Source organism: Candoia aspera, chromosome 1 (assembly GCF_035149785.1).
Source record: "Candoia aspera isolate rCanAsp1 chromosome 1, rCanAsp1.hap2, whole genome shotgun sequence".
Classification (NCBI taxonomy): domain Eukaryota; kingdom Metazoa; phylum Chordata; class Lepidosauria; order Squamata; family Boidae; genus Candoia; species Candoia aspera.
In genome coordinates this window covers 106386120-106412922 of record NC_086153.1, presented here as the reverse complement: position 1 = coordinate 106412922, position 26803 = coordinate 106386120, and the positions used below count along the sequence as shown (strand labels likewise).

General features: G+C 36.0%; 1 protein-coding gene across 1 annotated transcript in view; it reads left to right on the top strand.

Annotated features, from left to right (window-relative positions):
* The window catches only part of CRYBG1 (crystallin beta-gamma domain containing 1), a 40278-nt gene extending 13630 nt beyond the window's left edge, over positions 1-26648 (top strand). Inside the window, exons 5-21 of the mRNA XM_063296824.1 lie at positions 21-136; positions 3396-3558; positions 4846-4982; positions 6611-6737; positions 7133-7168; positions 7791-7948; positions 9318-9444; positions 11156-11301; positions 14503-14629; positions 14756-14788; positions 15045-15154; positions 15880-16009; positions 18273-18412; positions 19630-19753; positions 20604-20762; positions 22914-23076; positions 24395-26648. Coding sequence (XP_063152894.1) covers positions 21-136; positions 3396-3558; positions 4846-4982; positions 6611-6737; positions 7133-7168; positions 7791-7948; positions 9318-9444; positions 11156-11301; positions 14503-14629; positions 14756-14788; positions 15045-15154; positions 15880-16009; positions 18273-18412; positions 19630-19753; positions 20604-20762; positions 22914-23076; positions 24395-24483 — 2085 coding nt within the window. The 3' untranslated portion in view covers positions 24484-26648. The remainder of the gene's footprint in view (positions 1-20; positions 137-3395; positions 3559-4845; positions 4983-6610; positions 6738-7132; positions 7169-7790; positions 7949-9317; positions 9445-11155; positions 11302-14502; positions 14630-14755; positions 14789-15044; positions 15155-15879; positions 16010-18272; positions 18413-19629; positions 19754-20603; positions 20763-22913; positions 23077-24394) is intronic.
* Positions 26649-26803: the final 155 nt, after the last annotated feature.

Genomic DNA, 26803 nt, shown 5'->3' with positions numbered 1-26803 from the left:
ATTTCTTTTAAAAAATACAGATCATGATTTGCAATAAACAAGATCCTTCCGAAAGCATTGAAGTTTTTCATGATGTGTTGGATTGCACCTCTTGGATACTGTCGCCTGTGATTTTAGTTAAAATCATCCGAGGATGGTAAGAAGAGACATCTCCACTCCTACTTATTTCCCTTGGTTGTGTATCCTGCCACATTGCTGCATATTCCCATTCTATGTAAAAGTGGCTTTCTTTATTTCTTCAGCGAATTCTCAGGTTGGCTTCATGCCTGTTTTCTAGCCAAGCTTGATAAAACAAGTTTACTTTGAACTGTTTTTAAGACATGTTTAAAGCTGTTCTAACATGTATAATTTTTAGTCTAATACTTGTAGAATCTTTATTGTTAGCTTTGCTTATAGTTTCTTATTTTCTTTTGATGTTTTAAAAACTTTGCCTATAACTTTAAGTAACTTCTCTTTTAAAATCTACATGCTGTCTTATTTCTGTCAAATGAGTACTGGTTTCTGCCTTGGAAAAAACAACCAGAAATCTAAAAACTATTGAATGCTAGATATTTGTTAAAGATCTTTCCTGTACTTCTGATTGAAAGCTTCAGAGAGTTTGCATTACTGGATTAGCAAATAATCTGTTTTCTATGGCAGAATTGCTTTAACTATCAAAGCCTTGCTAAAGCCAAAAATAAAGATAATGCAACTAATAAAGCTCAGGGATGTCAGTTAGTTATCTAAAAGAACTTGGGTTTGAAGCAGGAAGACATTAGTATCATGTTCGTCTCTAGAATTAGATTTTACCTAAATCTGATAGAATTAAAATAATAGTTCTACAAATTATTTTTGCAATTTCATTTTAAAATTCATTTCTAAAATCTGTCATCTTCCACAAGATGCTCTGAAGCTGATGAAAATTATAAAACAATGGAAACATAATGAAAGTATAAGAATGCTTATATGAGTTTAGCTTTGTAGAAGATTTTTTAAAAATTTGCTAGCACCCTGTGGCTGAGTACTTAATTGACTTCAGTTATTTTGAACATTAGTATGTTTGTTTTGTTCTCTCATGATAGTATGCTACATCCCATTTTTTCAAACATCTTGTTTGATAAATTCATTCCGTGTGAAACTCACAAAACCTAAACAAATGTTCTACTATTTATATTTGCAAGTTGACCAGGTGTTGGGTTATGTTCTGCACAGATGAAGAGTATAAAAGAGCAACCCATGTATCAATTCCTAGTGATATCACATCCAATAATCTATACCTCTTCAGAGTTCCTGCACATTGATTGCCTGAGACTGACATTATTGGGAAAGTCAGGGAAATGCTGGTACTGTGGGGGAGCTGCAAAACAAGTAAGGTGGTAAGGCACCGTGGCAGAAGAGCTGCTAAAGAGCTCCAACATTATGAGATCTCAGGACTGCAACGCTGATTCCAAATTTCACAAGTGGACTCCTTGACAGAAACTCCAGTCTGTAATTGCTGCTAAATTGCTAAAATAATTAACAACTACAGATAAATACGGTGGCCTTGCATAAAATCTTGCATATGAGATGCAGTATTATTCTGTCACCTTTCTTTTTGCCTTTTTTTAGTACATTCCTTTCATTTGATCCTTTCTTACAGACTGCTTGTTTGCTTGCCAGTTTTTAATTTACTGTACTAACTAGCTATATGGCTTTTGACACAACTGTGGGCCTATTCTCTCCTCTTTTTGACCTGACACTAAAATCTGATTTAAGCTCTGTAGTTCTCGCACCTGATGTTTGGCTTGCTCTGGCTTCTGTCTCTATTTGGAATTACTTCTGGATATCTATTTTCTACTTCCCAGTCTGTCTTCTTGATCTTCATTCTGATCTCTTGAAAATGTCATCACTCTCCCTCAAGATCTTCTCTCTTAGTGATTGTTGCCTTATGTCAAGCAAGTTAATACTCGTATGCTGAAGAAAATAGGATGTTACTTTTAGTCACCTTCTCACTCAACTGCTTTGTGGTAAATTATATGGGTTTATTGTTACATTCTCATAGCCAGATTATGTGAGAGGATTTCCTCTCAGTTTGTTTCAATACTTTATCTTTTTAGTAGGCATGCATATATACATACATAGTACTAGTCATACTATGTATATTGATTATTTTTTTAACTACACAAAAGAGAATCATTCAGTACTATTGCTGCTCTTGTAGCTGAAAACAATTATTCTGTAGCTAATTCTGCCTTTCATTGAATTTGCGTTCTTAAGAATAAGACATTGCTGTCTAATGACTTCAGCCTTTTGCTATATAAACTATGGATAGAACTTACTTGTTTATTAAAATATCCGTATGCAGCTGCAGTCAAAATGACTCTCAGTGGCTCGTGTAGAAAAAATACAGGATCAAACATACCCAATACAAAAATAAAAATTATTTGTGAGAGTTTCACAGTAGAGAAAGCATGCTTCTCGAGTTTCATATACTTGTCTCTTGTGTATGTCCTGCCTCACTCAAGAGACCCTCTGCTGTACTACTTTCTACCATTTCTTTCACACACAGTAAGGGGACAGTGGCAATTGATATAGCTGTATAAAAATAGGTCAATATTTACTACATGGTGGTAATAATAATAACGGCATCTCTAGGACTTGCAGAATTGTAGCTTCATACATCATTAATCGGTGATGCGAACCATTTGGAAGGGTGTTTCATATAGCCCCAGTATTTGAAGATGTTCTAATTTTTGTAGTAAGACTTCATAAAACAAATACTGCAATAACAATACTTCTCCTTGATTCTGCTAAAACTCTGTAATGAAGAGAATCTTGTTCCGTGCATTAATGTTGGGAACACAAACATCTTTGGTAGATTTGAGCATAGCACTGTGTCCATTTAAGGAGAAAGCACTCGCAATCTTAGTTTCTTTATTAGCTAATTACAGAATGTGGAGGAAAGATTGGGTAGAGGGAAAGAATTTCATAAGCAATAGAGATAAATGTACTGTGGTTTTTTTTTAATCTTAAAAATGAATCAGAAATATTCATGAAGGATATTTGGGTTCTACTTGTCCACTGATAGAACAATAGGTTTTCCTTAACTTCTGCCCCATGCGTATACCTCTTATGCCTGCTGTGTAATGGACACCTGCCCCCCACCCCACGACTGAATTGGGGACGTATGTGTGGTGCAAGCAGTGACTTGCATGACCGTAAGTTCACTAGTTCATCATTGGATGGGCCACCCAGCCATTTAAACAGAAATGTACATCAATTTTTAACCACCCACGCATTCCTTTTTATAGTAACTTTGCTTTATTTTTAAAAAAAATTACATGACCTTTTTTTTTCAGAATTATATAGAATTGTCAATACGAACTAATAGGTATTTGAAGCATGCCAACAGTTCCATTTTTCTGCTTGTGTGTTAGTTGGATTCTGTATGAGAAACCAAATTTTGAAGGACCTTCTATTCCACTGGAAGAAGGAGAATTGGAATTCTCAAATCTTTGGGGGGAAGAAGCATGTGACAAGGAAGATGAATGCAAAGCTCCTGAGCCTGCTGTGATTGGTTCAATCAGGCATGTAGTAAAGGCAAGTAAGGGCTTGAATTGATTTTATTTGTAGTTCTATCCAATGCTGCTCACATCTACTTTGGTAATGCAGAATTATACATGAATCTTGTGCATATGTAATAGTGTGATATTCTCCAGCTAGAACCAAGGGAGATAGGTGAAATGAACTTATGTGATCAGCCTTGTGTTTGTGGTGGTGGGATTTTAAACATAGCCACAGTGAATGTTAACCCATGTCTAAATGCTGCTTCTGCCTCTGCTGTAAAGATTAAATGGCTCCTCAATACTCTTTATGGTTAAATAAATAAATATAGGCAATTAAGAGGGAAATTGGAAGGACATAGGATAGACTACATATATCAGCATGATAATTGGCATAGATTAATTATGTCATACTTTTAATTTGCTCTTTTTGTCTTGCTGGAAATGTTTGCCTTTTCACATGGAGGCTTCTGTATCGTATCAAAGACAATCTTATTATGAAAAGATTAATTTTCTGAATCATTTTGAAGTGATTTCAATATATACAGCAAGAGAACTCTACCTACTTTTAAATGCAGTTGAAACACATCCTAAAATACAGAGAAATGCAGTTGTATATCTTTATCTTCATTGTAAGACCAGTATTTGTGAAATACAGTGTATACTACTAGTCAGTATGATGTGGACTGGATTACACTGTGTTGTAATTTAGTAGGGATATGGGTATGCATACATATAGGCATTCACATACATGATATCATGTGTATGAGTATGAACCACATCTTCAGGGCCCTTCAAAATACCAAATGGGTTGGGGGCTGTTTGTATCTCAGAAGGAACCTCATTCCAGGTGCAGGCGCTGCTACAGAGAAGGGTGTTTCTGCGATGCTGATCAGTGGCATTGTTTAATCAATGGAACCTGAAGTATACCAACCCTGCCAGATCAAGCTGGCCAGGCAGATACTATGGAAGACAGGCAGTCCCTTAAGTAACCAAGTCCTAGGCCTTGTAGGGCTTTATAGATAGCAACCAGCACCTTGAATCACACTCAGAAGCAAACTGGCAACCAGTGCAGCTCACAAAGCAGAGGTGTTACATGGGCGTACTGAGGCATGCCCGTTACTACTTGTGCCACTGCATTTTGGATGAATTGAAGCTTCTGGGTGATCTTCAAGGGCAACCCCATATAGAGTGCATTGCAGTAGTCAAGCTGTGGGGTGACCAGGGCATGATGTTATTAGATAATTCTGTATCTGATCTGAGATTGGAACTGACAAGGACAACTTGGCTATAACTGCGTAATTTGAATTTTATAAATTTGCAGGATTATAGGATTTGCCGAATTAACTTGTTTACAGAACCAGAAGGATTAGGTTTAGTAAATGCATATTTTGATGATACTGAAGAAACACGGTTTGGTTCTTCTCAGAAGACTTGTTCTATCCAAGTGTCTTGGGGCATGTAAGTATATGAATATGTATATTAACTATAGTTATTGGGTAACGCTGATTCTGTTGTATATCTTATACTTCATTTTTTTAAGAGTGATAATCATACAGGAGTGATTCATTGATAAAATTTTAATGTAGAAATGAATGCAGTAAAAAATATACAGGTAGCTTATTTTATAGATATAATATAATATGACAGGCATTTCAGTGGTTATTTAATACATCTTTGATTCTTCTTATGAGCATGAATGCATCTAATTAGACTGAAATCTTGGTTGTAATAATTATGTGCCTGAGAATAATTTTGCATTAATATTTGTAGAATTATGTGGAAATTTGCACTTTAATGAGTAAAGAATTGCTTTAGATAAATAGTTCTAGCATCCTGTGTAGTTGCTGAGTACATGTGATAAATTGAAACATGCTCAGAATCATTGAGAATTCAAGATAAAGGGTATGGGTATACACAGGAAAATTAAAATAAAATTGTATAGGACAATTTGTGCAGACAGGAAATATTTAGAAGTTCAACAGTAACTTGATGGAAAGCAGGTCTTATGCCACGCTGAAAGAAGGATAGAATATAAATCTGATAAACTAAATCAAACATGTATAGGAAAAACTGAAATGAGATTTTTCTGCTGTATTGAATCGTACATTGTATACATTCTCATTATGCAAAGAGCTGTACATCAACAATATTTTTCAAAATTGTCTGACATGGAGACAACAAGATTTATTCATTGTTGAATTCTCAGACAGGACAAATGTATAATGTTTAATTATACAATAATTGATTCTAATTCTAGTGTTAGCTTTTGCAGATGGGAGTATAAAAAGCAAAATCAGGTTTCATCATTCTCCAAAGTACATTTATGAATATGAATCATAGAGTTATTGGGTATACTGGGAGTGCTTCTGGTAGGTGTGGATACAAATGATGTTACATACATGCCTTGGCAAATATTATTATCCATTTCATTAAAGCTGCTCACTGAGACCAATCCAGCACTTTAAAAACCTTTAATTAGATATAACCTCTCTTTCAACACGAGCTTGACCTTAGGAACAGTTTCTGTGGTTTTCTTAGAAGTAGTTTGTTGTTTTTTTCCAGATTTTTAAAAAAAACTTTGCAGTCTAGACTACAGTCCTTGGACTTCCTGGTAGCCTCCCATTCAAGTATTAACCAGGCTTTCTGAGATCAGTCAGGCTTGGCTAGATGCTATCACCTAATTGGGCTGAAAACATTTAATATTAAATAATTTTGTATAATAACAAAAGCATTTACTGGTGATAGTCTAGCCTTTTTCTCTCACATTTGAGCCTTAGTGTCTGTCTACAGACTGACTATATTTTTTGTCCTTTAAATGCCAGTATGTATTTAAATTGTGTGATTTAAGTTTATTTTTTGGTTTTATTATTATGTAATAGCACAAGATCCTCTGGATAATATGTGGGCTATAAATATTTATTTATAAAAATAAGGTGAGATAAATCAATCAATATTTTAATAAACAGTATTAATGTGATCTCCCATCTAGGCAATGGCTAGAGGAGCCATTCTTAGTATCATGTATTCTCTGGACTTCTTTGAATTAGAATTTTCCTATAAACATCATATTGCTTTCCCATTTGTAGATGGCTACTCTATGAAGAACCTGGTTTCCAGGGAATTCCTTTAATGCTGGAACCAGGAGAATATCCTAATCTGTCATTCTGGGAGAAGAAAGAGGCATATATTAGGTCTCTGAGGCCCTTGAAAATGGTGAGATAGTTAAAACAGTGTACAAGATACTTATATATGAAAGTCCGTGACAACGATAGGATAACTTTAGCTTCATTGATTCATATGTCCTATTTTTGAAGTTCAAAATAGTTTGTGAAAATTTAAATTTTGTAAAACTATAATTGGATCAAAAATATTTTTCCATTGGAGTGTGACAGCTCAGACATTTTATCAGGCTTTTATTTGAGCTCTTACTGTTAAATGTAGTAAATATGTATGTGTGTAATTCAAATTCCTCTATGGGATCATTTTTATCAATAGATTTTCTATTGGGAGATTGGAAAATAAGGGTAATTCTTGAATTATTCTGCTAACGTAAAAGTATCTGTGTTACGTAACATTCCAGTAATATTTTCTCCCATCAATTTTTGTAGGGCGGACGTAAAGTTGAATATCCTAAAAGCCTAAAGGTAAAATAGTTACATATAAATGTCTTGTTTATTGAATGTGAGTCATCATATTTAAACTTTAATGATGTTGTGATAATCACTTTTATCAGAAGAGTTTCTATTCATATATCAATCATTCGTGCTGCTGATTATTTTATTTATTTATATCTGGACAAACTATGCTTTCCCAGATACCCTTAGATAGTGCCTCCAAATCTGTACCTTCAGGCACAATGTTGAAATCTTCATTCACCTACCACTCGGGAAAAGATTTGAACATGTGGGTGTAAAAGAAAGAGAAATCTGTTTCTCTGGTAGAAGTTGCCCTTTAGCAGATGGAGACAGCTGGATTCAGACCTCTGACTTTCTTGCTAAATCATATTCAAATTAGCTTTTGGTGACTGAAGAGAAGAGTTACATGTGAGGTGGTGTAGATTTAAATGTTATATCAGTTATGAATAAACTTGTTTGTCTTATATCATGCTGCTGTCTTTTTGTTATCAGTTCTGAATCTGAAATAATAATACTGGCTGTTCCTCACAAGGTTCTTCAGAGGAATCCTGCCATAACGTATGCGAAAGCATTTTGAGCTTTTCTAAAGCACAACGTTCTAACTGTAAGCTTTGCTTCTATTTTGCTAAAGGTGATTGTTTATGAAAAGCCTTTCTTCGAAGGAAAGCATAAAGAACTGGATTCAGAATTAATAGCTCTTGCTGAGGAAGGAGATGGAACTGAAGAATCTAAGGAGTTGGAAAATGGGCTGCTTACATCAATAGGATCCATAAAAGTGAAGGGAGGAATGTAAGTATAATGAAAGAATCATAACATCTCATCTTACAGCTGCTGGAATGTGGAGGCTGAGAAAATGGCATTGAGAGCTAACATAGTGTAGTGGTTACAGTGTTTAAGTAGAACCTTTAGCCATGGAAGCTCACTGGTTACTATGGGCCAGTTATAACCTGACCTACCTCACAGGGTTGTTGGTAGAATAAATGGAGGAGCGAGTGCTGTGTACATTGCCTGAACTCCTGAAGGGAAGGCGGGATATAAACCTTACAAATATACAATTTAGGAACGTGGTAGATGGACCATATTCGCAACATGTGCCTTTATGAAAGGTCACAATTAGGTCAGAATCCCTATGCATCTATATACAGCCCAGAAGAAAGGCATACCATCTGTCACATTTCAGGAACAGTGGAATACATATACAGTTGGATCCAGATTTAATAATACTTAAGGTAGGCCCACTGATTTAATGGGATTTAAGCTGGTTATATATCAAGTCAATATAACTAAATTGGATCTAATCCATAAAGTAGTGAACTAGCGTCCAAATATTTATATCACAAGTTAAAAGGCATAAGTATTTAGAAAAGTTGTGCTGTCTTTAAAACTTCCTAAGCTTTGTAAAATGCAGGAGTGTTTAAGAAGTTGAAACTTTTCCCCCACCATCCCATTCTTTTCCGGAGCTGGTTCTGTAATTACACCCTAAAATACAGATTTAAGCAAACAGTATTTTAATGCTCCCATGACTTTACTCAAGACTTTTGTGGAAACAGTAACATCCTATTAGTTATTAAACTTGAAGATTTGGAGATATTGTAACTTCTAAAGGAGTTAAAATACAAGTAAGTATTTTGGCCTTCTGGACAAAAGTCTGTGAAGCATTCATAATAGTAAAAACTGTTCATGTTCCCATTATTCACTTACTAACATTGTAGAACATTTGATAGCAATTTTTCTGAAAATTATGTTAATATTATGGCAAATAGTGCAGGCCTATGTGTACTCAAAATACATTCAAATGAAATGAATGAATTATCATTACTGTTAAATAAACATAAATGTCATACAGTAGGTAATGTTGTTAAAACATATTGGTTGATTTTTAGAAGCTATATGAATCCATTATTATTTTTTCCTACCAATCTGATTTAAAATTTAGCTAAAACTGAGTAATGTTAGACAATATAATGCCATTCATTAGAAAAGGTGATCTAAACATAATTAAAACTTTGCCATGAGATGCTGTGTTTCCTCTTATTTAATTTAAAATGTTAGTACAATTTATTTTATGCTCCATTTTTGGTCCTATTAACTCTTTTAAGATGACATTTTAATACTTATGCTTGTTTTTGAGTTTCTGATTTTTGTTCACTATTTGTAGCTGGGTTGCTTATGAGAAGCCGGAGTTTGAAGGGCATCAATATTTACTGGAAGAAGGGGAATACCGGGAATGGATGGACTGGGGTGGGTACGATGAACAGCTGCAATCACTACGGCCTGTTCTCGGGGTAAGTTTAGGAAAATATAATCCGGGAATAGTCCTAAAGAAATGCAATATGCCTTTTTCATTGTCTGCAGGACAATTTTTCCTTCCTTTTATTTTCCCTCACATCCCACTCATGCTTCTTTGCCCAGTTCAATAAAGATAAAGTGGAAAATGTGTGTGTGTGTATATGAGAGAGAGATTGAGATTTGCTGGATCATGAACCAGCTGGATGATTCATTTCTGTGAAACTGTGCATCTGGTTGGGGATGAACATGTGTATTTGAATCTGTTTCTGAAAGTATAAACCTGAAATGCAACGCAATATACTTTCCCTACCCTTTTCCCTCCTGTTCCATTGGGTTATAGCTCCCAACTCCCCACACATTATTGCTAGAAGCCTTGTTTACTGGGATGATGTGAACTGTAGTCCAGTGCGTTTATTACTGCATAGGCACATGTCTCCCTGAGACTCACTCCGGTGATCTCCTAGGTAGGTGCAGGATTTGTTCTGTTGCCTGCTTATCTGGGAACTGTTGCTTTTCTGTCCATGATTCTGTTGAAGTGCCAGGCTAGTGCCCAGTGCAGGGAACAACTGTAGATTTGTCTTGTGTAGTAGAAGGGAGGTAAGAAAGGGAGGATTGGTAATGATAGCAACTTAAACTTTCCATATTCTCTGGAAAGAAGGAAACAAAATAGAAGATCGCTAAAATGGCAGAGGTGGAAATCCATCAGGGGTTGAGGCTCAACTGAAGTCAGGAGAAGGTGAGAAGGAAGAGCCATGCAGAGCCCCTCTTGCTCCTCCTGTCTGATGTGTGAAAGCACATCCCTACCCCAGAATCGAACAGGCATTTCTTTGCCTCTTACTAAAAAGGGAAGTGGAGACTTCTTCCCTTTCCTTATAGGTATTTCCATTAAATCTGGCCGAATCCCTCAGCAAATTGTTGAAAGCCAGGACAACAGCACCAGTGGGATTACCTAGTGTCACTAACTGGTATAGGAAAGCAGGGGAGGGTCTGCCAGTCCACTGCTTCCTGCCTTAAAAGGCTGAGGCATGAGGTACCTGCAGCAAACTCTCTGTGCTCGGATGCATGTTGCAGATTACTGAGAGGGCAAAGGCAACATTGGCCGGTGTCACTGGAAGAATGCTGGAGCTATGAGGTTGGCTCTTGTGGCCCTTTCACTGCAGTCCTTTAAACCGCAAGGCAACTTTTTTCTCACACTTTGGGGCATCAAGATGGATTTCAGAGGAAATGTGCTATTAACAATGGAGAGCAGTTGTTTCCAACTTGCTGCTCTCCAGATATGCTGGCTATTGGTCCTGCTAACTAAGAGTTTTGGGGACTGTAGTTCCAATGTGCCCAGAGGGCACTGAGTTGGGTAGGGGCTGGTTTAAGGAATCTCCTTTAGAGGATCGCTTTTGATCAAGCAATTAGTCTGCCCCAAAGCCAGATATCCCTAGTACCTATAAAGAGTGAAGGCAGTTTCCCATGAGAAAGGGAATGCTAGGGCATTCTTTCTTCATTTTTTTGACCGTCCAATTTTCTTGCCTACTTCAGTGGTGTCTCTTACTGTAGGTTTCCCCTCCACTCTGTCCAAGTCTCTGTTGCAATACCCACCACTTCTAAATGCAAGGCAACAATAATGTGATCAAGAGGAAAATGCTCTTATATTGTAAATAGTTATTTTTTTCCTTCATTTCTCTGATTGTCTCCTTTTGATTTTTCTTTCTTCAGGATCTGATGCACCCTCATATGATAATGTACACTGAAAAAGACTTTGGGACTAAAGCTTCCAATATAAATGTATTAGGAATTATTCCCAATTTGAAGGATACTGGCTATGGACTAAGGACACAATCCATAAATGTGATTAGCGGAGTGTAAGTAAGATATTAAGTTTCATTTTAAATTCAGTGGTGAATGTTGGCATAGGGGAATCAATACAAGAGCATCAGACATGTAATCATTAATGGTTTGAGTCAAAACTCTCTTCGTATTAAAATGCCAAAGGAAAAAAGAATTCCCTTATGAAAAAGATGCTGTGTTTTTTTTAATGTGCAGTTTCTTGAGTGAATTTTAAATGTTATTAGGAAGATGATGGCAGATTAAACTAGAATCATAGGCTCAGAGAGTTGAAAGAGGTCATTAAGGCAACTGAGTCAAACCCTCTGATCAGTGCAGAAATCCAAATTAAATCTTCTCAGATAGATGGCTTTCTAGCTTCCACCTGAATAAATCCAGTGAAGGGAAGTCCACTACCTCTCTATCCATTGGTGGTTTGTACCACTGTTGAACTGCTGTTAGGAACTGCTGTTAGGAAGTTTTTTTTCTAACAGTCAGAATCTGCTTCCCTGTAGCTTAAATCCGTTATCCCTTGTTCTGTACTCTGGAGCAAGAGAAAATAGGTCTATATGACATCCTTTCAACTATTTGAAGTGCACCATCATATTCCCTTCCCAGGCATTTTTCTCAAGACTAAATATGCCCAGCTTTCTTAATCTCTATTCATTGGTCTTAGTTTCTGGTCCCATATTTTCCATTATCTTTCTTTGAACCTGTTTAATTCCTCTGAATCCTTCTTAAAATGTGGTGCCCAGCACTCAGCACAGAAATTGAGGCAAGACCTCATTTATGGCGAACAGACTGGAATTATTAGTTCCCATGAGTTGAAAATTATACATCTGGTAATGCAGGCTAAAACTGGTTTGCCTTTTTTACAGCCAGATCACATTGTTGGCTCATCCTCAGTTTGAAATCAATTAGTGTTCCCAGATTTTTGGAGTAAGCGCTTGATTAATATGTTATTGATCCATGGCCCCAAGTAAAGATTTTCAGTGCTCTGAAATTCCTCATGGAAGATACATTTTTGGAATTATGTATATGTAATAGCTTATAAACCTACTTACTGCTTTCTTCCTTTCAGAGACAAAGGTGTACTGCATTGTTTTACCACTTTACATCTGCTTATTAAATATAAATAATTAATTCCCTCCAGGAATACATTTGTTATAGTTTGGCAACTATGGCGAATTCCAAGTTGAAGTGCTTGGCAATATAAACATCTGTCCTTGTCCTGATCTAGGAGTGGCAATTAATTCAGAAAGAGTTTTCCTCCTGTAGATTAGTCTTCTACACTGAATGAAATCAAAGCAGGAGAACTTCTATGCATCACTGACAGCTCTTTTTGTGGTGTTCCTTTGGAACACATCCCAACTCTGAGAACTTTCTGGTTCTTCCCCAACTTTCCCTTTAAAAGTTTATGCACTATTTGATCATAGGTTGATGTTGGAATTATTATTGATTTCAGTGGAACTCACTTTTGGGTAACTGATAAAAAAAAAATCACGCTGCCCAAATCCCTTGAAAACCAGCATAATTTAAACAGCAAATAAGTTAGAGTGCAAAGGTTCCTCTGTCCTTTTAGGTATGATAAGAAACTGTAGTCTAAGGAAGAGACCAGTCAATGATAATTTGAAGAAAGTGCTATTCTAGCTTCTTCATATTTTCTTTCTCTTAACTGTATATAAACTGTTCTAAAGTTCTGTAGTTAAATACAGAAATAACTCACTGGAATTTTATAAGGCGCTAAAGTGCACCATAATTAAAGTTAGCATATAAGCAATATTATCTTACTTAGTAGACTATTCCTTCTCTAGTCAGATGTGGATATTTGTCCCTCTCTTTGCAAATCAGCTTCACTGTGAAATCCTGAGTGTGTGAAGGCATTTCACTGCTATGTCCAGAGTAGAAAACTATTCTTTAATGTTGTTAAACAAACCAAGATAATAAATCAGCATGCCAGGAGGAGAGGGGCATGCCAGAACTCAGGAATTTGGTTTGTCTTTCCATTGCACTTTTTTAATATCAGTATCATCCATTACATCCTTTGTTTCTGCTTCCCCCTCCTTCATCACTCTGTGGGGATTTCAAACAATGCCTGGTATTTGAACAATTTAAGGCATGCTCAAGATGTTTTTCCTGCTCCCATAGCAGTTCAACAAGCAAGATACCAAAGTTGTTGACATTCAGACAACACAAACTAAGGGAATAACATGTAATACTAACAGGAAGGAAAATTCTAGTTCGCCCAAACCATGCAATACATTTTCATGATAGTCTTACTACAAAATGAGGACACCATTATTCTTTATTTAGATTCTCAGTATAAAACCATATTAATGTTTTCCATCATGAATCAATATAATAGGCATAGCCTGATGAAAAGCCTGATAAGTTTGAGAACCAGCCAGGCCTGAACTGTTTTCAAAACTTTGAGTTCAGGTTCAAGTGCAGACATGCCTCATTGGACTTAGTGATTAACATATTGTTTATACCTTATTATTTTGGCCAAGCAATTTACAAGTATGTTTGGGTGTACGTATAGGAATGAACATTACCCAACTAATTACCAGAGTAGTTAAACAAGTATCAGAAAGGTAAACGTAGAATACGAAGGTGAAGTGGCCAAAACACGTAACAGTCTTGCTGTATACCATTTTCCTCACCCCTTATACATGTATAGCTTATGGGAATGAATATGTTGGTGTAACGCTTGGGGAATTTTAGTGGGGGGTTCCTGTTCAACATATGAAAACTTTGATGAAGGAACGTATATATTATTATATATGTATACAATGAAAGGTAGCTTTAATTTCGTTATTGACATGCCAGTCCTGAAACCAAATTGAGTTCAATAGAGGATACTCCTAGAGGAGAATAGATGCATCTTCAAAATGAATAACTCTACGAAAAAGTATAAAAGTTTCCTAAAGTGTATATGAGAGTGGCAGAGTATGAACAAAGCAGTTTCCTAAAACTCTTGTCTGGAAGTACGCATTCGTTCCTTTTTTAAATCTAAGTTATTTGTTAATTGGACTGAAGAAAATTATGTCCAGAGGCAAACCATGTCTCCTCAGAAAACCTAGGTATACAGCTGTGTCATGCTGTTCCCTTATTGACTTTTTCTATCCTTAGGTTGTTAAATTGGGCAATGATACGGGCATTTACAAGCATGTAATATTAAAAGTGTACAATGTAAGGTTCCACTAAAATCCTAGTAAAATATAATTGATGTTTTTCAGGTGGGTGGCTTATGAAAACCCTGACTTTACAGGAGAACAGTATGTTCTTGATAAAGGAATGTACCGCAGCTATGAGGCCTGGGGAGCAAAGAACAGTAAGATTTCTTCAGTTCAGCCCATACTTTTGGTAAGAAGATTCCTTCTTTTAAAAAAAATACAGATTTTTAAAATATTTTTCCTCATTCACTAATTATTACATTTTTTTTTCTGATATCATTTCTGTTTCTTATTCTTTGTTCTCTGTATTTTTTAGGATATTGTCAATGATGATGTGGGAAACTTTAAGGTAAAGTAACCAAATGTTTTGCATAGGCAATATAGAATGGAAGCTGAATCAGAAGTATAGTGACATAAGAAAGGGGAAGGATTGGGGTGTGGCGAGAGTTGTTGGCAGAATAGTTTGCAGAGCATAAACACAATCTGGGAAGGAGCAGCAAAAAAAGACAGGGCGTATCTGAGTCTTTCTCATTGGTATTAGGAGAGACAAGAATGATTGTGTTTGGGTGTATTGTTGGTCTGTATGATCTCTGTTATCTTTAAAGGTCCAGTTATTTTCAGAACCAGAGTTCCAAGGCAGCAGTCAAGTATTCGAGAAAGATATTTCTCAAATTGTAGTATTTCCTGCTAAATCTGCAAAGGTATTATCTGGCAGGTAAGCGAAAAGTTATTTTGATTCTATGTATTCTGGTCAACAAGCTAGACTCAGGAAATGGGCTGGCTGGCTGGATACATGCTTTGATGCTGATGCATGAAATCATTTCAGACCACTGGGTATTTATGTGCAACTAAAACTATACCGAGTTCCTTGAATTTTTTTTTTTTTAAGTTAAAATTTACCTAAGATGAACGACAGAGGGATGTGTCCAAAAGTACAGTGAAAGATGTTTTAATCTCCATTGTTTCCCATCAAAACAAATAAGCCTTTGTAGTGCTTTGTATCTGAAGGGAGAAGTGTGATTCAGAGGACCTGTCAGAAACACTTGAAACCATCTACTTTTCTCGGGATGCCAAGAAAGAGTGCAGTTTTTTTAAGGAGCTCCAGATCACATTTCTTCCACCAGATCCAAGGCACTGCCCAGCCCTGAAAACAAGTTGTCTGATTGAATTATTTTTCTTTCATCTTAGAATGTGTATCTGCATTTCCTCTGAATTAAGTAATGGTTCAAGATTTTGTAAATTGTACTGTTCCATATTGGTGTTCTTAAAAATATAATTTCTGTCACTCAACTTCACCAAGAAAATAATAAATATAATAGAAATAATGAATAGAAATACCAGGTCCTTGCTGCATTTGGCCTGGCAGTCTTGTCAGCAAGTCTTCAATTTTAAAATTATTTAAAATCTATCCGATGTTCTTGCTCTCCCTTTTTCTTCTAGTTGGATTGCATATGATAAGGAAAATTACTCTGGGAATCAGTATGTGTTAGAAGAAGGAGCCTATCCTGATCTTTCTGCAATGGGTTGCCTACCCCAAACATGCTTGAAGTCTTTACAAGTTGTAAATATTGTAAGTTTTTAAAAAGGAGGTTTTATAGCCAAGTAGATTAGAAAAGGGTGAGGCTCCAAAATATATTGTAAATGGTTTATATGGGGCACAGCAGTGAGAACATGTAAGTTATCACCTTAAATAATACATCCTTTTTAGTGCAGACCAACTTGTCTGATTCTGGGTACTTTTAAATGTTACTGAGTGAGATTGTTAATTTATTTAGGAAGTTAGTATTCTATCACTCTGTCAGTCAAAGCAGTTTAAAAGATAATTTCACCCTAGACCAACTCAGTTTCTAGTAAAGGTAAAGGTTTCCCTTGACGTAAAGTCCAGTCGAATCCGACTCTAGGGGGCGGTGCTCATCTCCGTTTCTAAGCCATGGAGCCGGCGTTGTCATAGACACTTCCGGGTCATGTGGCCAGCATGACGACTCGGAACGCCGTTACCTTCCCGCCGAAGCGGTACCTATTGATCTACTCACATTTGCATGTTTTCGAACTGCTAGGTGAGCAGGAGCTGGGACGAGCAACGGGAGCTCACCCCGCCGCGCGGTTTCGAACCGCCGACCTTCCGATCGGCAGCTCAGCGGTTTAACCCGCAGCGCCACCGCGTCCCAGTCAGTTTCTAGTACTGGAGTTGAATTAAAAGAGCTTCTAGTGGAAGTGAGCAGTGAGGTCAGTAGAGAAAAGGAGAAGGTTCTTTTCTGCTAAGGCTTCTGTGAGTGCAGAAATAGAAGCCTAACTTCCAGCTTTGTGTGATCAGGCTAGAGAGTTAGATATATGCCTATACCTATATATCATCATCTGTCCACACACATACAGGGGCAAAGCCTTCCTACTGCAGGGAGATGAAATGGGGCAAAAGATATCCCCAAGTTGCAGCATAGTTTGTTGATTTTTTAATGTAGCGCAATATGAGAAGACAGTAGCACTGGAAAGTTGCCTTGACACTACAGAAGACGTCACTAAATTGAACACCATAATGCCTTAATGTTTTTTTGATTACAGTGTGTTACCTGATTGGCTGGAATAATATAGGAAAGAAAAATAAAGAGATTCTACAAAATTGGGGGAGAAAGTTAATTATGTGGGTATTAACTGCTGCGATAAACATGGGCTGGAATGTCAGCATGTTTATGACCATAGTGTTTCTTAGATGAAAGCTTAAGTCAGCACTAGAAGATAATCCTACTGAAAGTGCCGTTTGAAAAGTGCATTAATTTGTCCCTGAAGAACCCAAACAAGTCTGTTTTGCATTTGAAAAAGAATTGTACCCAGCTGAACTCAATAAATCCACCACAAAGCAGAGATTACTCTTAGCATTATGGTAGTTTGAACTTGCACTGAAGGGTGCTTCTGTTGCTAAATGATTTTATCTGTTTCAATACAGTTGTTCAGGCATATAATGCATCTGGTATTTATTATAGAATTAAAGGGATATGTAGAGAAAGTAAGGCTACTTTATTCCACTTTCTAACTGTGACTGAGTATTAAAACAGAAAGCAGAATAAAACTATACACAGATGTAAATGAACATAATGAAAAAAAAGTATTTTACATGGTTCACGGCATCAGATACTTGCTGCAGAAAGCCCATTATAAAATACATAAAATTGGCTCGTTGCAAATGAAGTTTCAGTGAATCACTAAAGTCCATCAAGAATCACCAAGTCTAACAAATCTGGAGAGCACCAGTAGGCCAGTTGAAGGCTGGTCTGTATCATTTGGAGAGGAAGCAGGTCTTCTAGAATTCTGTAACACTGTGGCACTAGCAGTAAAGGACTATAAGTATTCCAGTTGCCAACACACCTATTTGCAAGGGAACTCTGCACCTCCAGCTATTGCTGACTCATGAAAATGTCAGCCAGGAATGGAAGGTGTGGTTGTAAGTCATCACCTTGCTTCTCCTCCTCGTTTTCCTCCCACACCCGAAATACCATTTCAGTGAGCAAAGTCCTTTATTCTAGACTTTGCCATCTAGACAGTTTTGTACGATGGAATTATTTTGAAAAGCTAAATGTTTCACTTCAATAAATTAATTAGGGGGACTTAAAGCCTTTCGAGATGTCAAAACGTATTCCTGGGGACTGAACAACTCCCAGTAAATGAAGTGGCAAAAGATGTAACTGTTTATGCTACTCCAAATGCATTTTTTCAGGTCATGGAAAAAAATTGTAGTAGTCCATAGCGTTTCATGTATATCACTTTATCTATCTAGAATATTAGCACTATAATTCCCTGATATCGAAACAATAACTTAAGACCTCCCTTTTTAAAAACAGGAGCTTTCTGAGCCAGTCATAACCCTTTTTGAAAAAGAAAACTTCAGAGGAAAGAAATTAGAATTTACTACAGAAATGGTAAATCTCCAGTTTCTTGGCTACAATCCTCATATTGCTTCAATAGAAGTCCATGGTGGCATGTAAGTTACTGTTCGTACTTGAGCATTTATTATTTGTGGAATTTAAATAGGATTTCCTATAATGCATGTTTTAATATAACATTTCTCTTGTCTGTATGAAAATATATATACCTGTCTTTTTGTCAAGCTAGGTGCAGACAATTGACAATTATTGGTTTCGTATTTACCCATGGAACTAAGACCAACCAAATTTTTTCTCAGATGATTATATTACAGAAGACAGTAGAATTGTGTTTGGTGTTTTTAATATAATGCCAGAAAAGTAATTCTTAGTTTTACACAATTGATCTGATTCTTGCCATGGATTTGCTAAAGATAGATATTATGTCCCACTATCCACCATGCAGTTAGTGCCGTTTTTTAAAAACTGTTAAGCACAGTTTCTTTGTATATTTGAATGCTTTTTTAAAGAAAAAGTGCACAAACCTACATCTTGCTCCCTTAATCTGTGTATGGGGAGAAATTAGCAAGCATATACTCTATCTTGCAGATGTAACTTGGAGAGACAGGACACACTGTAGTGTGTTCAGTTCCAGTATAGAACCATCTCCATTAAAACTCCTTCAGTTGGTAGGAGATTTACAAAAAGGTCAACAGACTGCTTTATACATTTTCAGAATCTATTCCAGAGGCTTCAGAAAGTCTGCACAACTAATTTGGGGGATCAGAGACTACAGGAGGAAAGTCTGCTCATCCAACATCAGATTTAATTCATTCTTAATAAATGCCTTGATTTTCAAGGCAATTTAAAGTCTTAAACCATGGTTCAAGGATTCGGGCATAATAGTTATTTAAGTGTTAATGTCTGCTCCTACAGATCCTCTGGAAATTAATGTCATGAATCGGTATAAAAGTATGTTACTGTACAAATGAGAGAGGCTAGAACAAAGATAGTCTGCCGTTTCTTGGTGACACCATCTTGTTTTCTATGAGCCCATTAAATATTAGTTGGTATGTTGGCTTTGTTAGATTCAAACATATGAAACTGTTATTTAATGCAAAATAGACATAAAATATCCAGCACGGACCTTGGAAGAACTCTCATGGAATGTCATGGGATATATACTGTCAAGTATAATGATATACTTGAAATTGATTCTAAAATGTAATGGATAACGATGAAGCTTCATACTATTATGAACCTTTTTAAAGGGGCATTTTTCTTAAGCAAAGGCATTATTTTATGGATATAGTTAGTAAAATATAGTTTGTTTCAGATGGATTATTTATGAACATTATAATTATAAAGGCCGTCAGATTTTACTAACACCTAAAAAAATACCAAACTGGCAAGACATAAGTGGCTACCACAAAATTGGTTCCCTACGACCTTTACTACAGGTAAGAGACTACAGCCCACTCTGGGATATCAAAGCTTGTTATGAAGTCTTTATCATTCTATTTGAACTACTTCATTCAACTTCTCTCCCAGTACTCAGTCTCTTTGTCTTAATATTCCACCTGAATACCATTTGAATCATATGATACAAATTATGTGATTTTATCTTCTGTGAATATGATGAGCTGAAGAAAGATCTATGGTATGTGGAACTTTAAAATGGTGGTTTTCATTCTACCATCCAGTCTGGTTCATAATTACATCTCTGAGTCAAAAAGTAAGCATATTATAGGTGTCTTTTATATGTAAACATTGTATAAAATGACTGGTGAGTCTATTCAGTATTTCATGGTCATAAATATTATTCCACTTCTTATTTTGAGGTTTTATTCATTTCTCCAATTTTGGGTAGTACTTTTGAGACATCATGCCACGTTTCTTCTGTTTTACAAAATTCATACTTTCGTGCTCCAAACAATGTAAGAAGTGAGATTATTTACTTAAACTGTCTCAGCTATTTAATAGGTTTCATTTACTTCCTTATGGAACACCTAAATACTTAACATGAAAATCTGCTTCATAAAAGTTACTTAGGTATAAATTCCATGTAGGAAAAAATCATGTTTTCCATGTGTATATTATCAGTCACGTATAAGGAATATGTACTGTTAATCTGCATGTTATTTCTAATATGAAAAAAAACAAAAATATATAGTAAAGTATTTATAAAGTAGGTACAAATGTGTACATATATTTTGGTTACATTTCCTTCAGTAATACTATCATTGGTTTAAGAATGCTAAATCTTGAAGGTATTTTTATTATGGTTAAAGATCACTAGTTATATTACAGAAACAAGTGTACTTCAGACTCCGAAACAAAGAGACAGGAAAGTTCATGTCAGCTGATGGAAATATTAATGACTTGAATCTTCTGAGGATACAAGTTATGGAAGACAATAAATCTGAAGAGCAAATCTGGGTTTATCAAGATGGATTCATCAAGTGTAGGGTAAGGTTCTCTATGAAACATTTATCGCGATTTGATAAAAGCACATTTGATATACTTTCCATAAGATAAACAGAAAACAGGTATTGCTTCCCACAGGAAAAGAAAAAGTAATGGAAAGGAGTCCACCGTTTCTCTTTTTGTTTGTTTATTTAGTAGTAAATACAGTCTATGACCAATAAGTCTCTTTTTGTTATTCTTCAGCTATTTAACAGTTAAGTTTCTTCTGCCTATTAATTATGGCTAGCACCATGATTAACTAGGCCATTCTCACAGTGCCTCCAGCAGATGCCTCTTTTACCGAGCTGAAAACACAACTTTGCACTGCGTGACATTACTGCCAATCGCCCTTCCTTCTAGGTATGCTTATCCAGCTGTATTGCATTTGGAGAGGCTAAGTTGCCAGCTGCTCGGTTGGTTCCCTTCTAAAAGTGTTATCTGCTGGGTAAGCAAATAAGGAAGGAGATGAAAAGTGGCAGCAGATTTGGAGGCAATGCCCTGTGGGGCTCAGCAATAGCAAAGTAATTATCCCAGAGACTCAGTCATGACCCAAGGGCCTTGGTGGCTGTCTCAATATGCTTGGATGCTGATGCCCAATCTATTAGTCTGTTGTTTTTTGTAAAATAGAACGTTATTATTCTATAACAATTCTTGAAATTAAAAACAAAAAAAAATGGACTGCATGTTTTCCCCTTCATTAATGTGTTTGTTTGCATTAGTTAGCAGTTGAACCTTAGACTCACAGCTGTATTTCTTGAGCATCTACCTTCAAGTACTAGCAAGTTGATTGAAAAATATGAGTTAAGGTCTACTTCACAACACTGCATGTATTTTCAGGAGTTGGGTAGGAATGAGGAAGAGGATACTGTTTAATTCTTATTTATTTTGTCTTGTCTTTGGCTAACTTTATTAGGATTCTGAGCCTTTCAGAAAGGCGAATTCAGTATGTCTGCTATTGCTGATCCGTAGCTGTTAACAGGGAAACACAGAATTGTTAAATTGTAAAAAGAGCTTTTGAGACTATAAATAATTGTGCAGTTACTAATTTATTTATATCGTTATTTATGGCTGGAGGTCAAGACCAGTTGCACCACTTGATTCCCAGTTCTTCAGAACAGTTTACAATTCTTGAATCAAATTACAAACTTCCATCACACATTGAAGCTTTCTATTTAATTGCCTGTCAGTTAAATCTGAGCAATTGATTTAGAAGTTGAGTTACAGCCTTCTTCAGTCTTCATATTTAATGGTGTACAGACTCTTTGATATCAAATGCAGTGAAGACAGCCAAGTGACAAACTACATACTGATATCTTGTTTATAGTTGTGTAACATCTCCCAAAGCATTCTTCCAAAGGGAGAGATTTCTCAGCTATATTGGTTATCGCCTATGAACCTGTCTCAGAGCAGGATGGGTTCCTCCTTTTCAAGAGCATGTTTGAACATGGACAGATCAGGAGCTGTGGCTTACAACAGACTGAAAAAGTGAAGGTGTTGATTTTAATGCCCCACCTAAAACAACATAAAAGGGTTTTCAGTATTTTCCTTTCTGATATTTGGTAACGTTTGTTGCATGGCTTTGATTTCTGTACATTTGAGCATTTTCTTGCTGGAATTCTTGCAACTAGTCCTTAGCAGAATTGGAAAGAGGCCATTCCTTAGTGTCAAACAAAGCCTCATGGAATCTCCTATTAAAAGGAGAGGAAGCAACTAGACTGAGAAAAAAGCAAAGGTTTTTGGAGATAGAATAGGTCTCATAGTATCTCCAAAAGTTGTGTATGTTTAAACAGAAGGTAAGGCTTATTGCTTACTTGCAATTTAACTATGCTTAGCAACTTGTATTGCTGAGAAGATAATTTATATTAACTGAATTATAAATATAATATACCTTATCCTGAATGTCAAGTAAGCAGATAATTTTATTTTTTAAAATTGCAAATGTTTGCAGCAATCTAGAAATATTTCCTGTGTAACATATTAATTATTTAAATAATGAAGCTGAAATCTTTAATTACAGTACTGGAAATCATTTTGGCATGAATAAATTTCTAAGTGATGAACAGAAATGTCTACTTCATATCAAAACATATGACCAATTATTTAAGTGATAGTGTGAACCAGGCTCTAGCTAATTCTTTCTGTTTTCTTGCACAGCTGGCAGAAGATTTCTGCTTAACTATTGTAGGAACTTTGATCACCCCTGGTACAAAGCTGGGTCTGGCCCTTCAGCAAAATGAGGAAAAGCAAAACTGGAGAATTAATCCAGATGGCAAGATTTACAGCAAAATGAAACCACATTTAGTCCTAGATGTTAAAGGTAAGAACTTTTTGGTGCTAAGTTATGAACTTCATTTGATTAATGAAAAGGAATTTTCATATAGCAAATCCCAAAAATAAGTTCCTCACTTTAGATGATGTAAGAACTAGGCTAAAACTCCATTTATAACCCACTGTTCAAATAATTTATATATAGCAGAGTAGTTAGAATAATTCAGTCACCTTGAATGATTTATGAATATGAATATTATGAATATTTGTTTTATGGATTAAAATAAATGAAAATTAAATTAAACTGCAGAATATAGTAATATTTTAAAATCAGCAATTACAAGGTGGGCAAACTAAAAGAAACCATAATGGTCCCAAAGGAAAAACATGCTCAGTACTTAACCATTGGGAAGTGTTTAATTAGTGTTTCCCAAATCCAAGAGGGGGACTGTTGCTTTTCACTGACATTCTGGTTTGATTGTACACAACAAGGCTTTCTCTTTTAAAATTGCACTTTCTAAAATGAAGAGGCAGTTGAAAAGAGGCAGCTTTTGAATCCTTATACCTAATGCAAACTGATGAAGGGATCATTTTGTAGAGTATGTGTTCAAGTAAGTGAATGTAAGGGACCATGTGATAATCATGTAAACATAATTTACATGAACATCTCTCAGAAAAAGACTGTTGAGAAACAGTACCTATCCCTGTAGGAGAACAAGTTTACCTTATAGCAAGTCAGATTCAACTCTGAAGATGTGATAGGACAAAATCATTCTAGCAAGTTTTTCAGGACTGTTAGCCCTAAATCTAATGTTTCATTATTTGTATCAAAGCCCTATTTGCATTAGTTTCCATTATTAATCTAAAAAACATGGTATGTAGTGACTCCTTAAAGTTTAAAGGACAAGTGTTAATTGGGATATAAATCCCTATCCTAACATAAAAGTTTCCAGCTCATAATGTGGATAAATGTGCCCTCTGGAGGACACAAGTGGTAACAAAGAGAGTTGTTGTATAACAAGATGGGTGGCAGAGAAATTTAATAAATAAATAAATAAACTAACAATAACAGCATGATCCTAGGTATATCGACTCAGAAGTTTGACCCAACAGTTTCATGGATTTTAGGCCCAGGTCATGACATGTAGGATTGCTGGAACTAGTTATGTTTCATAGAACTGATCTGCATAACAATCAGCTTTCATATACTAGTAATATATCACTAGCCACGTATAACAAGTATTTCAGGAAACTAATCAGTAAGTGGAAATAGGAGTGGAAGTTTTAGGACATCTGAAATGTACAATACAAAGATAAATTGCAATAATCTGACTAAACTGAAACTCTTTTTTTTTTTTTCACTTTAGGGGGAAAACACTATGATGAAAACCATCTAATTCTCAGTACAGTCAGTGAAGACAAACCAACACAATGCTGGGAACCACTGATTATTTAAAAGGCACAGATTGAGATGTAACCCAATACTTGAAAAGTGATATAGGCGAACAATGGTTCTCCAACCGGCTTGATCATTTGAAGAAATAAAAATGTAATATACTATCTCCATCACTGCGTCCAAGAGCAGCCGTGTATGGATGTCATGTCACCTAATTTCTATTTGTTTGTTAACTCTGCCCCCTCTGTTTCGTTCTTTTGCTTAAGCCCACTGCCCTTCATGCTCTGCAGGCCAAACCAGAACTGAGGAAGCTGATAAATATGGAGCTTACATGCCTAGAATGGGCTCCCTGTTTCAGATTCTCTCTTCCAACTCTTTGGGTGGGACACAAGAAAGATGACAGGGCTGGCATGCTCAGCCCTCCTTTCTCACATGAATGAAATTGTCTAAGAGTTTGTGGTGTAGATATTCAGGGTTAAAAGCAAAGTGTCTTACACTTTTCTGTCCTTTTCTTATTACAAACATTAAGATGCATCACAAGCAGCTATTTTATATCACCAAGGCTACTAACATTTTAATGTGCAATTCAAAATGTACAAATAAAACTTTTTTAATGTTGTGGTGCTCCAGGTTTAGTGCTGGAGCAGAATTTACTATTGCACTGGAATATTTTGTAGTGAAAACTCATTGATAACTATTCAACATTAACCAAAAAGTAAATTAGCTATTTATGTAAAATTAAATTGTTTTCAGATTATTTTAAAATAAATGAAATTGTGGTAATTGAATGCTTTAATGCCTAACAAACATTTGCTGCTGAGCTTTTCAGCTGTTAAAATTGCCGACTATTTGCATGGCTGCCATATTTTACAATTTACAAGTATTGTCTTTCTACATGGCAGGTATATGCCATTCTGTATTCTAAAATGATGTATTTTAAAATGTGTAACAAATTATTTGTGACTTGGGTAGGAAAACAATTCTTGCTTTTTAACCAGCTGCATTGAGAAATGTTTCCCCATGTCTTTGCTTTAAACTTTCTCTGGTGAAACTCACTAAGTGCATTTGCACATAAGTTTTCTATGTCTGATTCTGTACTGAGGTAACTTCACTGTCCATTAAGATTACAATTTTCCCTTGCTTTATACCCCGTATTTGCATTCACATTCCTCTAGTGCTGTGCTGACCATTAACATGAAAGATTGTGGTCTCAAGGCTTGAACTCAGAAAAATCTACTCTGAATACCAGAGTAATTCAGGTAGTTTCTTGAAGATCATTTATTTTAACGTTAAACCTAGCTCTACTTGCCCACAATCATTTCTACAGTATAGCAAACCCTACTTTTATGATAATTCAGTGTCTATGTAGCAGTTGAATTTCAAAATATTAACCTGGCAGATGAACATGCCACCAAAAACATTTGTAATATTCATCACTAATGGAAAAGCTATCATACACTACCACTGAATAGAACATTATTAATAAATCCCCATTTCTTCAGAATGTCTAATGCAGCTACTGCATTTTCCAAGAGAAATTAGAAATCAAAATAATCCCTGCGTCAATAACACTCACTGTTCTCCCCAGTTCTGTCACTCTCTTATTTCTGCTCTTTCTACTACCCATGTTCACAAACCACTTGTAAATTGCTTATTGCCAGCAATTATCTTGGGGCATTACCAGATGTTGCTTGAAGGCCATACAGGAAGCTAATTGAGTCCTCCCCCTCCCCACCCCATAATCAATTGACAGCATCATGCAAAAACCTGCCACGGCAGCAGGAGGTAGCCAAGCCTGGTGCATTGGAAAGTGCCTGGCTATGCCACACTGACAAATCTGTAGGGGCTCAATTAGCTTCCCACACAGATCTGAAGCCGTATCTAGCAGGGCCCTTTGGCTGCTCAGTCAGATGTCATGAAAATCCATAAGAATTCAACAGTGCTGCACTGATTGGTTTGGAAACCAGTATTGTGTTAATTTGCCATTTATTAGGAAGTTATAATACTCAGTCCAAATGTTATGCTTATTTTGACCCCAATCTGCTGAATAACTGGTTGCAACAGTTAGCCGTGTAGCTGCTATATTTTTCTGGTGATATTTTAAAACTGCTGCTTATATCCTAGATACAGAAAATATTTTAGGCTGTAGTATTTGCAGAAAATGTCTTTGTATCCAAACCCTTGTATAAACATGTATTTTACAAATAAATATTATTCAGATGAAATCCGTTTTGTTTTACAAACATACTAAGAATTCTGACAAAATGGTCAGGAAGCATCAATGTAGCAAATGCTGCTATGCAGAATTCCAGCCATCACTCTAAAGGTAATACATGCAGCAATCACAAAATTGATTACAAATAGAGAACCCATGGTGCAG